The sequence below is a fragment of the Solanum verrucosum genome, unplaced genomic scaffold, assembly GCF_900185275.1.
Source record: "Solanum verrucosum unplaced genomic scaffold, falcon-dt-bn FXZP01000229.1, whole genome shotgun sequence".
Classification (NCBI taxonomy): Eukaryota; Viridiplantae; Streptophyta; class Magnoliopsida; order Solanales; family Solanaceae; genus Solanum; species Solanum verrucosum.
Window position 1 is genome coordinate 4268492 of NW_026020011.1, and position 12328 is coordinate 4280819.

The 12328-nt window shown below is 31.6% G+C and overlaps 2 protein-coding genes across 2 annotated transcripts in view; one reads left to right on the plus strand and one right to left on the minus strand.

Moving 5' to 3' along the window:
- Positions 1–12328, minus strand: part of LOC125819887 (probable rhamnogalacturonate lyase B) — a 425441-nt gene that overhangs the window by 361864 nt on the left and 51249 nt on the right. The window lies entirely within an intron of this gene.
- On the plus strand, positions 4935–10445 carry LOC125819897 (uncharacterized). The gene is made up of 13 exons (XM_049499303.1): positions 4935–5220; positions 5705–5870; positions 7157–7237; positions 7840–7922; positions 8025–8140; positions 8230–8340; positions 8567–8676; positions 8911–9220; positions 9298–9375; positions 9458–9508; positions 9602–9691; positions 9888–9965; positions 10173–10445. The coding sequence occupies exons 1-13, from the start codon at positions 5211–5213 to the stop codon at positions 10212–10214; spliced, it is 1326 nt and encodes a 441-aa protein (XP_049355260.1). The 5' UTR covers positions 4935–5210; the 3' UTR covers positions 10215–10445.

Here is a 12328-nt window from a genome sequence, read left to right on the forward strand (position 1 = left end):
TAAAATTTAAAAAATATTTTTAATATATCTAACATATTCTTAATTTATAATTATAAGATTCAATTTCTTTTAAAGTCCGAATAAAATTGAAACCTGACAAATAATATTGAAACATGCGGAATATATATATATATATATACATGGTTAAAATAATTTTTAAATAGATATAGTAGATGTCTAACCTAGTGGCGGAGGCAGAAATTCTATCAAGGGGGTTCAAATAAAACATAGGCGAAATCCTGAACCCCATAAACCATTGAGCTACTCCTTTGACATATGCTCAGGGGGTTCAATTTTAAATATATACACGTACACAAAAAAATTGATCTTATATATATAGTGTAATTTTTTTTCCGAGGGGGGTCGGAACCCCCCTCGACACACTCTACATCCGCCACTGGTCGAACCCCCTTTGACTACTTCGCATGTCTATTTCTTCATATATTAAATCCTCTTATTTAAAATTCTAGCTCCGCCACGATATATAATAAGACAAATAACTCTCCCTATCAAGTTACATTTAGATAGTAAACATGAAAAAGACATGGATCAAATGCAAAGTTTTGTTACTACAACTTGCACAACCACTAATGACTCTCTCTCTCTCTCTCTACACATGTTTCACATGTTAATCGTAGGTCTTCTAAACTTTTTTTCTTGTTTTCCTTTAGTGGTGTTTACTCTTTTGACTTATTGGGATTTTTATGTCAAATGAAAGATTGTGGCTATCTAAAGATTTTAATTATTGTTTGCACTATATAAAGATTTTAACACTTCTAACACGTGAAAAGTTATAATTGAATATTTGGAACATAATACTTGGTAATTGAGATTCCAAGAATCTTGATGGATTGTGATATCAATGTCAATGGTTAATTCTTAGGTGTTTAGTTTGGACAAATAATGGTTAATTCTTAGAGAAATTTTCTGATTGAAGAGATTAATGAAAATGACATTCTTTGTCTAACTAGTTATAAATAAACTAAACTCAATACCAAATAATTAAGAAATAATTTCAGCATAACTAATCTCAACATTGTAACTAATAGATTTCAATATTTGTTAATATATTCTTATACACTCTGTCAATCAACTCCTGAATAGTAACGGTGGTTAAGCGCAATACTATTAAGTTAAATCAACTACACCTACTAAGAAACAACCAACATAGATGATGTAATGGATAAGACTGTTGATTCTTTCTAAATCAGAGATCTTAAGGTCGAATCATGAGTATAAAAAAAATCCTTGATAGAGAGCGCTTCTCTCCGAATGGTGCCCTACGTGACTCGAATCCAAATTAGTCGAGCTTCAATATGAAACATCAAATGAAATTAAAAGTTTTTTTTAAAAAAATTTACTAACTATAAATACAAAGCGTGTGTTAATTAATGTAACAACTGTACATTTGTGTTAACTTCTTTACACACGTTCGATTTTTTCTTTTTCTTTTGGAACAATATACGTATCTATTTGGAGTTAATATAAAGAGTCAACGTCCACCAGAACAGAAAGAATAAACAACGTACATGAGGTCACAAACTTAGATGTTCTCCTGTCAAAACGTCAGGTTCGATTGAATTCAAAATATTTTTGTTTAAACAATACATTGTGTTAAAAAACATATTAAATATGCATAAATACTAAACGTAGAACATAAATGCTACCTCACTCGAAGTTACTATTTTTAAAAAAATAAAAATTGTAAAATTGAAATTCTGATTCCGCTTGTATCGTAAGCATATCCACAGCTGTTGTTGGCCTGTTTTGAATTACAAGGCCTCAGCCTCTGGTTGGGGCTTAATTTATGGTCTATGTGACACCACTTTTTAAAAAGCTCATAGCCATCAAATATGACTCTTTTTTTCTTTCTTTCTTTGTTGCATTATAGTGTTTTTTTGTTGTTGGCTTTCCTATTTTGTCCTAGGTTCTCATCTCATTCAACATAAAAAGTCTTGCATTTTTATCTAGAAGTTTATTTATATTTTTTCATGAAAAAGATTGTTGACTTTTGACTTTTATAGTTTCGAATTCGCGTCTTGGATAAGCTTGCCACGGTGGAGCCCCCACCCCCCTTGGAGACGACTATTATAGTTATTTAAATCATGTATTTACATGCAGATCTGTCTCTGTGAGCAAAGCTACAGATAGTGAGATTTGAGTTTGGAACCTTCAGTAAAATTTTGTACCTTCTAAAATATTAAACTAACCTCTAGTCTTATGTTTAATGGATTCAAAATATACAATTTTAAAATAGAATTGTATAATATCAAACGTGATAAAATTTGGCATATATATATATACACTTTTTTCGGTAAAGATAATGAAGGGGTTTGGTATGGAAAAGCTATTTCCACGAAAATGAGTGATTTTTTTAAATCTTATGATGTTTGATAAGTAGTAAGTAAACAACAAATATTATTTGAAACATATTTATATATATATACTATCTAGTCAAGATAAGAGTAGAATATATTGGAGGGTGGACGTGAAATGATCAATTAGAATATTACTTGTGAAGTTCGTTTTTTTTATCAACTTTTATCGGGAATTTTTTTCTTCTATATTCAAAGAATTTAACTTTTCAGATAAAATATTTTTAAATTTTTTACCAACCAATCATTAGAAAATTTAAAAATATTTTTTGTTTTTTTCTACCCTACCAAACACACCCAAAGAAGTAAGAAACTCTTAACATGATATAAGGCATATGAGACATAGTGTTAAAAATGAGCCCAACTATAGGTAATCCGCCTAATTTGTCCAGAATTTTAAGGGTTGAGCTCAAGATAATTTTAATTAAGTTCAATCTCAACCTGTTTAAGCTTTAACCCATTTTAGGAGAATCTTCAATTTAGCCTAATTTAATCTCCAACTTCAACCGTTTTAAGACTCTTTATTTGCATTGATGAATGTATGTTCCTATATTGAAAGTATGAATTACTGTCTATTTGATATCTTTTAGGATTTATCTATTCATTTGTAACTTCTTTTTAAAAAAATTCTTGAGTTGAAATTCAAATTGTTTAAATAACAATATATTAAAATTAGGAAAAATTATGCGGTTAAGCAAACTTATACTACTTAATTTGTCATCATAGCTATAGTCTGCTATAATTACCACTCACGACTAACATTAATCATTATTTACGTCGGTTGACTTCAAGTTTGTATAATTAGTCACGTTTGTATAATTTCGCCACATTTATATGATTCGCAACTAACAATTCTTCGTTTGATTTGTATTTGTATATGACGATGGTTTCATTTGGTTTTTCAGTTTTATCACCATATACATTCAATCTTTTTTTGTTTAACTTTTTAAAGTTTGTATAAACGTGTAGTTTTCGAATTTTGTATAATATAATTTATATAATGTAATTTGTATAATATAATTTGTATAACGATTTAAAGTTCATATGTTTATATTTGTATCAATTATTTTGAGAGATATACATATACAATTCTTTCGTCTCTCTGCCCTCTCTCACTCGCCACTCTCCTCCCTCTCCCAATCTTGCTTGCCACTCTCCTCCCTATAACATATAGTTACGAATCGTAATTAGCAAACTATAACTATGAGCGTAATTAAGCTATTTTTGAGTGGCTATATGCGAAAGTTCCTTTTAAAATTATTGAGATTAAGCGGATAAAAAACAAACTCCTTTTAAGCCCATTTGAGCTCAAAGTAAACTTGGGCAGGTCAGGACCCAACTCAATTTATATTTCAACCTATTGTAATATCTCAAATTTCAACTCAACCCGCCCATTTAACACCCCTAGATTTATCTCATATAAAAAGGTATTATATTTTTGGCCTTAGAGAAAGTTCTTGTAATTGTTATATGCTTACAATTGTAATTATCTCCAAAATAATGATATGAATTTATACTTTTTGCTGGTGAGATACTGTTGTCAAAGAAGAAAAATGAGAGCAAAAAGAAGGGAAAATTGATCTAAAACCTCCACAGGGTTTTGGGCCTGTTGGGCCAACCAACACATGCATGATCACTTGTTTTTGCTAGAGAAATATCTTACACATATGTATCCATACTGTATAAATAATATATAATCATATATTATAAGAAATAATTATGTAAAATGTCAGCTTATAAGATTTATTTACCATAATTATAGCCCAATTTATAAATTTTACCTAAAATTATGTAAAAGCTTTCACATATGCTCTGATCAGTTGGAGGACTAAAGTAATAATTCGCGTCAAGTTTAGAGGTGTTTTCAATAATTGTCACTTAAAAATAATGATATATTTTAAGTGGTTAATCAGTAGTGGAATCAGGATTTTCAATAAGGGGGTTCAAAATTCGAAGAAGTAAACACATCAACTAGTCGAAGGGGGGGTTCAATATCTACTATAAATAGTACTCTCTCCGTCCCATTTTATGTGAGGTACTTTGACTCGGCACGGAGTTTAAGAAAGAAAGGAAGACTTTAAAAACTTGTGGTCTAAAATGAATGATAGAAATTTGTGTAGTTGTAAATCATTTCATTAAGGGTAAAATGAACATTTTATAGTTAAATTGTTACTACTTTATATAGAAATCTGTCATTCTTTTAGGAATTGACTAAAAAGGAAAATAAGTCATATAACTTAGGATAGAAAAAGTAATTTTTTTCGTCGAAGAGGGTTCAGATGAACCCCTAACAATATGCTGGCTCTGCCCTTGCTCGAAGCATGTGTGAAAGCTTTTCCAAAATTGGAGCAAACATTATTTAGTAGAAACACTTTATCAAGTCTTATTTTTCTCAAAATGGAATAAATTTTAATTCGAGTGTCTAAATAAAATTAACGGTGACGATCACTCCACATCATCACCCTCCACCACAACAACTCCTACCCCTTCCACACAATTCTCGAATATTCCAAAGCAATATACCAAAAATACCAAATTCCTCTCTTTTTTTCCTAAAATGAAAATTTTACAGCAGAATTCTTCAGTCTTCACATATAAATACCAAAGCTTTCTTGTTTGACTCTCCTCCTCTTCTTCAACTGCTCTGTAAACAATCTCAGAAACTTCAATTTTCAGTCCCTAAAGTTTTCTTTATGGATACATTGGTCCTCCATTCAAACAAGTATAGAAGTTTCTGTGTTTTTTCAAATCTATTTCTCCCCTTTGATTCTCATCGTTTGACTTTTAGTCAACCCTGTTTTTGCTTCTAACCCTTTGTTACCTGAAGCCGTCGCCATGGGAAGAAGTAAGTTCTGCCTTTTTTTGTTTATCGGTTTATAGACATTTTTTTTGGTATATTTTGACTTACAGATTAGCGAAAAATTTATTGGAGTTTTTAGGTAATTTTTTGAACATTTAAAGTTTAGTTTTTTAGGAATTATTTGATGAATTCATGTTCTAAATTAGCTGAAATTTGGGTGGGGAATCAAACCCTCACCTATGATATGGGAGTTGAGGTAGTCAATTAACTGAGCTACTAAGATTCCCGAGATATCGAATTAATGGAATTGGGTTTGTTATAGAAATATTATTTTGCTTATTGGTTGTATTTGAGAGTTTAATTAATGAACTAATACTTGGAATTTGGGTAAAATTGATTTTTGGTTGTTTGATTTGAATTTGAGTTTTGTAAGAGTTTAAAAACCTAATTTTTTTTGTTTGTTTATGGATGTTGGGTTTAATTGGGATATGGGATTGTGAATTGAGATTTTTTATTTTTTTTGTTGTAGAGAATTCGCAGCGAAAGAATGTTGTAATGTTGGATAATGATGACACGGATAGCGTGAGTTCATCGTCAACTTCTCGATCAGAGATGATTGTTTCAGGTGCAGAGGATGTTCAAGTTGATAAGGAAACTTTGCTTGATCAATGTGTCGATGCGCTCTATGAAAAAAGGTTCAATTATATTTCAATGCGTTGCGTTACATAATATGAATCAGTCTAAACTTCTATGTTGCCTATTGAGTACCAAATGAAATGGAATTGGAATTGGATTTGTACTTTTGGGTAACGAATTCTTCGAGAAAATAATTTGGGAGATGGCTTGGGAGTTTGGATTGAGTGTTTAGGAAAATATGTGCTCTTTCCTTCCAATATACCTAATACTTTATTTTTTTCTTTTGTCATTTTGTGACTTCTGGAAGTGCTTGACAACAGAGGCGGATGTAGCATTGTGAAGCCAGTACTTTTGGCGTGGAACAAATTTATGTGTAAAAATCAACCAAAATTGTAATAAATAGTAGATATGAACGCATAACTTATATATATATAATCAGTTCAATGCTAAGAAACTTAAAAATTGAACCCATAAAACTTAAATTCTTAAGTTGCCTTTGTTTGACACATTGAAACAAAATAGAAATGTTTGAAACGGTCTGGTATTTTTACATAATTTTCCCAATTTTTAAATATTTTGAATTAATGTAACTGTGTAAATTTTGGCTGTTTTATTTATCAAATTTACTTTTCAATCATTGTTTAATAGTTTGTTCTTGTGTCTATATAATGTAGAGGCTAACTTAACATATTAAGTTCCATACACACTCAAATACCTTCAAATAAGTCTGTTGTCTTCTAAAAAAAAACCTTCAAATAAGTGGGAAAATGGAAGAATCAATTCAAAGTTACATTTTGTTAATTTTGACTACATTAGGTAAAATTATAACTATATTCCTAAGTAAGATGCATAAGATTAAAAATAAATTTTGAGATAGATTGATATGGAAGTACTAAAGGGTAAATAATCTTTTATTTTAAGGAAAAACATAGGTAGGTAAAACAAATTAAATTGATTCCTGTTGAAGCAAATACTTAGGGTGAGTTAGGGCGGACAATTTTTAAGCAAATTCCCAATCATTAGATTGTGAGGATCACCAAGATTTCTTTTCACCATCCTGCCCGGTGAATCATTAAGATTCCCTTGTCAATAGAATCTTTTGCATTCACAAGTCCACTGTTTTCTTAAATTTTTTGTTTTTTTTCTGCTTATTAATCCACATGTTCATAGTTTTGAATTTTGGAAAAGAACTTTCCTAAAGCAGACTGGACTACAAAGCAAAACACAATAATGGTGTTTATTTTGCTTAGTAGCTCCAGTTGATAGATAGCCTTGGATATGGCACTGTGATTTGCTTTTGACAAAGAATGTGACTGATATTTTTTCTCGTTTGTTGGCTATGTAGGGGATCAACAAGAGAGAAGGCCCTTGCGTCTATTATAGAAACCTTCAATAGCGACATACAACACGAGTTTGTTGAAAAGAAGTAAGGGAATTCTTTGGAATTGTTTTGAAGTTGTGTTATGCTTATCTGTCAGTTGTCTGGCTTTTATTTCTTTGAATTTTTTTTTTGAAGTTCGTTATGGATGAAGTGCTTGCCTTTTGGAATTACCTTGCTTGTGTTAGTTATATCTCTCTTTCAAAAAACTTGATTTTGAGATGGTTAAAGTTGGAGGGTAATCTGGCTAGTAGCCATTAAAGATCCATAAAAAACTATTCTACCATATTATTAGTATCTACCAAATGCCATGCAGACGTTCCAGCTAGAACTGAATGGCCCAAATATTTATGTCCATATGTGATCATTGTATAGAATGTGCATGTAGAATTTTGTTTCTAGGGGTACTACAATATTAGTTAATTTCATAAATGAAGATTTTGACTGCCACTCTTTCTAACACAAGCATAATATCAAGGATATGTGTTGGTTCAAAATTTTAAAGTGATTCCATAGAACTTATGCTAATATGAAATGTGGGGGATGTTCGTGGGAGGGGAGTGGGGGTGCTAGAGGGCCAATTTGGTTAGTGAGATTGCCTGTAATTGTAACTTCTTTGTGTGTGCTCACAATTATGTTCTATCTTGCAGGTTTGCCACTTTGTTGCAACAATGTTTGAATTCCATTAAGAGGGGCACTTCTAAGGAGATAACTTTAGCATCTCATGTTCTTGGTCAGTAAGCTTCCATCTCTGCATATTGATGAGCTTTGGAGTTCAGATAGTGATCCTTCAAGTTGATGCCTAAATTTGTCCTGTGAAATTTCCTGTCATTAGGACTTCTGGCTTTAACTGCTGGCCCGGGGGACAAAGCACATGAAATGTTGGAAGAATCAGTGTCTCCTATTACAGAGGCTCTTAAATCTCGTTCTGACGCATCTAAGATATCTTCGGTGTGTTTGTAGATGGTGGATGCTTCTTTTAGTATTTGCATTTACTTTGTTGAGCTTGAATACTGACTATATTTGTTGGGTGGTTGCAGCTACTGGAGTGTTTGGCCATTATCACTTTTGTTGGAGGTGAAGAACCAGAGGAAACAGAGAAGTCCATGCAATTGATGTGGCAAGTCATTCATCCAAAAATTGGCCCTAATGTATGTTACTCATTTTTATATGTTTATTTTCAGTTGAACACTGCTTTAGAAGCTTGGTTTTGTTGCTATTATATGGATGTCATATTGTGGTGTTAATGCCGATCCTTTATCCCAATCTGTGAATACTAGAAACTCAAACCTTGTCCCTATCTAACCATTTTGTTGTTTCGCTTACATGATTCTCAGTATGTTATGTCATTGACATCTGCATTTGTTTCATTGATAGGTGGCTACTGCTAAACCTTCACCAGCAATGATAGCAGCAATGGTATCTGCTTGGTCTTTCCTACTTACTACTGTTGGTGGATTGGCACTAAACCCGAAAAGCTGGCAAGGGTATGTACCTGAATTCCAGATCTACCCCTAAACGAAAAGACAAAAAAACTAATAAAGGAAAAGAAGAAAGAAGAGAGAAAAGTAATACTTGTAACTTGGTAATAAAAAAAAAGTAGTACTTTGTAACTTCCTGCCTATATATAAATGAAGATTAGAGAGGGATGCAAGATTGTATTTTGGTGTGTGTGTGAGAGAGAGAGAGATAATTGAAGTATGCCTCTACCTATGTTGCAGGTCAATTTCCTACTTTTCAACTCTACTGGACAAGGATGATAGAGCTGTCCGCATTGCAGCTGGTGAAGCACTTGCTTTAATTTTTGAAGTCGGGAGTCTTGAAAAGTTCTCTGTTGAAGATAAAGGATCTAGTGACAGATCCACAGACGAAGCAAACAAATCTAAGGATATTTTACATATCCAGGGATTAAGGGCGAAGGTCCTGAATCAGGTGAGAAGTCTCTCCGTAGAGGCTGGAGGCAAAGGGTCTGCCAAGAAGGACCTAAACAGTCAAAGAAATACATTTCGAGATATCTTGGAATTTCTTGAGGTAGTACCCCATTGTCAAGTTTTTGCTGTCATGGTATTAGATGTTGCCTCTGGTAATATTCTTACTATCGGTATCAGGAAGGGTATACTCCAGAGAGCTCAATGAAGATTGGCGGAGACTCGCTTACCACAACTACTTGGAGTCAACTGATACAGGTAATTCTCATCCCTTTCTGTCTTGTTAATAGCATGTTACTGGCTATATATTTGCTGAAACTATGTGTAATTTATTGAACAGTTAAATTTCCTAAAGCACTTTCTTGGAGGAGGTTTTGTAAAACACATGCAGGTATACTTTCTTTACCCGTAACTTGAGTTTTGGACTGTTGGTGTTTATATTACCTATTTAGTCGTTCTTACCTATATCGTTTCTGTTGTGCAGGAAAATGAGTTCCTTCAAACCGTCTTTGGTTTCACACCGAAGAAAAAAATGCTTTCTGGTATTGAGCATCGTATATCCGGAACTGAAAAGGTAATTTTATGAATATTTGCGGAAAATATCTCAGTTGACCTTCCTCTTTGTTACATTTTATTGATATATAAATTTATTTCTTCCGTCTGCATTTATGTCAGGTCTCCAAAATAAAAAAGCGACCTCCTTGTTTATTGAATCTCTAATGTTTGATTTAACTGAACATTTATGTATTCTGATAATGCTCCTTTTTCAGAGGATGTACAAATCACCAAACTCGGTCGCTAACAAGGCCAGGACTCAATTTCGAAACAAGCAAAGGATGTTATCCCAGGCATGTAGTAAACCTTTTACTCTGTTCACTCTTGGTTAATTTATGCATAGACTCATGCTTTGGCAATGTCTCGGAGCTAGTAAATAAGTTTTTGTGAGTTCAATATTTCCCGAGCCCATGGTTCGTAGCTGTAGAAAGAATTTAGATGTGAAACGATATCTTTTCCGAGCCCTTTAACTGAATGTATTGTGCGGTTGTACTTCACAGGATAAGAATGTGGGTTACTACACTGCTGGAAATGACATCTAAGGAAGTATTAGTCGCGCCAGAATTACGCGCTTCACCAGCTGAAATATATTAGGACATTCGTTATCGTTCCCATATCATGAATAATTTTTGGTGGCACATTTGTATAAAGAGATGGTAAAAATACAGAATAGTAGTTGGTTGTAACATTTGTTCTAGCAAATTTTTTGCAATACAATTTATTTCATGATAGCATATGATTCAGTATATATCTTCAACTATCTTTTTTTTTTTTGTGTGTTTTTCTTCTTCCTATAATCCTATCTTTCTTTGAAATATTTTTATGTACACTGTATAGGTAGGGATATATCCGAGAGGTAATAGGGATTTATCTGAGAGGGGATAGGGATGTACCAGCGAGAGGAGATTTTTGATTTTTTTTTTAAATGGTAGAGAATTTTAGAGATTGTGGTAAAATAAGATGTGTACTAGAAGGTCAGACTCTCCTAAAAAATTAAAATTTGTTACCCTAATGAAACATTTAACTCCTAGCTAATAGTTCTAGGAAAGGGTGCTATTAATTAATTTCCTAATTGCTTGTAAAATGTGGAATACTTCTCTTATGTTTTCTCAGTAAATAAGCAATGCATTAAGTGAAATTATACATTAACTAATCATAGTTATTAGGTAATAAAGATACATGTCATGTTTTATATCACTGATTTAATGTAAATATTGAATGCTTAAGTGTTTACTCAATTACTCCCTCTGTTTCATTTAATTTGGTTCATGTTGACTTGACACTCTTCTTAAAAAATAATTAAATTAGGAATTTATTTTACTAGACTAATCTTGTTAATTATGTTTTAGAAATCTAAATCTGACTACTAATATTTTATGTAGTTATTTAATGATAAGAGTAGTATTGAAAGCAAAAGATATATTTCTCTTAATTTGTCAAAATGGACAAGTAAAAAGAAAAAATTATTTAGAAATCTATTTAGAACGAGTATAGAGAGGCAAGTGAAATGAAAAAGAATTGCATAAAGTATTTTATACTTAATATTTGTTTAAAGTATTTTATAAAAAATATTTTTTTAAAAAAATTAATCTAAAAACTTGTGAGGTAATGAACATTGCATGAAATGGCCTCCAAGGACAAACATTCCGAACCTTCATCCATTTGAGAGCTTCATCAACAAAGTGGGCTAACATATGTAATAAATGGGTCGGAAGGAGAGAGGCGATCGAGATACGAGTAGATAAGAGAGGCGTGTGAGAGAGTTAGTGTATCTCATATATATGTAAATTACGCTTGGATACAATGTATCTAGAATAAGTTACAATTAACTTTGATCCCATGTATCTGAGATACATGTATTTGGACATGTTAGATATATGTAGTTAGGAATCGAAATCTGTCACAAATAGTAATTTTGAAAACACACGAAAAACACGTAAAGGAATTTGTGTTGTTTGCTCTTAGTTTTTGCACTTGCTTCTAATTTAAGTAAAAGATTGTGGGCCAAAGTATCCTTAACAATCAAAAAGTAGAATTAAGATTTCAACTTTGTGAATTTTAATGAATTTTAGAATAACGACTTCAATTATTAATAATTGAGTTTTATAATACTATATTATATGCACAGTAATTAACTTTTATAATATATAAAAGATATTATATTATCATATATATAACTTAATTTTTAAGTTACTTATATTAGTAGTTGGAGAGATAAAAGGAATACGCGTACTGTCTAATAATTAATTCTTTCACCGTGTGATTTATTAAGTCAAACTTTATAGTTTAAACTTTAAACTGTCTTAATCCATTAATAGAATTTTGTGTACCCATTTTAGTCGTTATTAATTAAACTACACATATATACCATGATCCTTCAACTTCAAGTTGGGACGGATTTAGTGTATCAGGTCCACGTTATCGAAAATTCAGTAACTTTTGTATATACTCAATCTATATTATATTAAGAAATTTATTAAATATATAAAAACTATTGTTGGAAACCTAACAAAGTAAATTCTTGATTTAGTGACAGAGAAAATGAAACTTATTTAAGTTTTGTTGCCCCCTTCAAGTAAGAGTCGATTTTCCTTGAACACTTATAATAAAGTTTATGTTTTAGTTTGATGAATCTATAAATTTTAAATTTTGAATC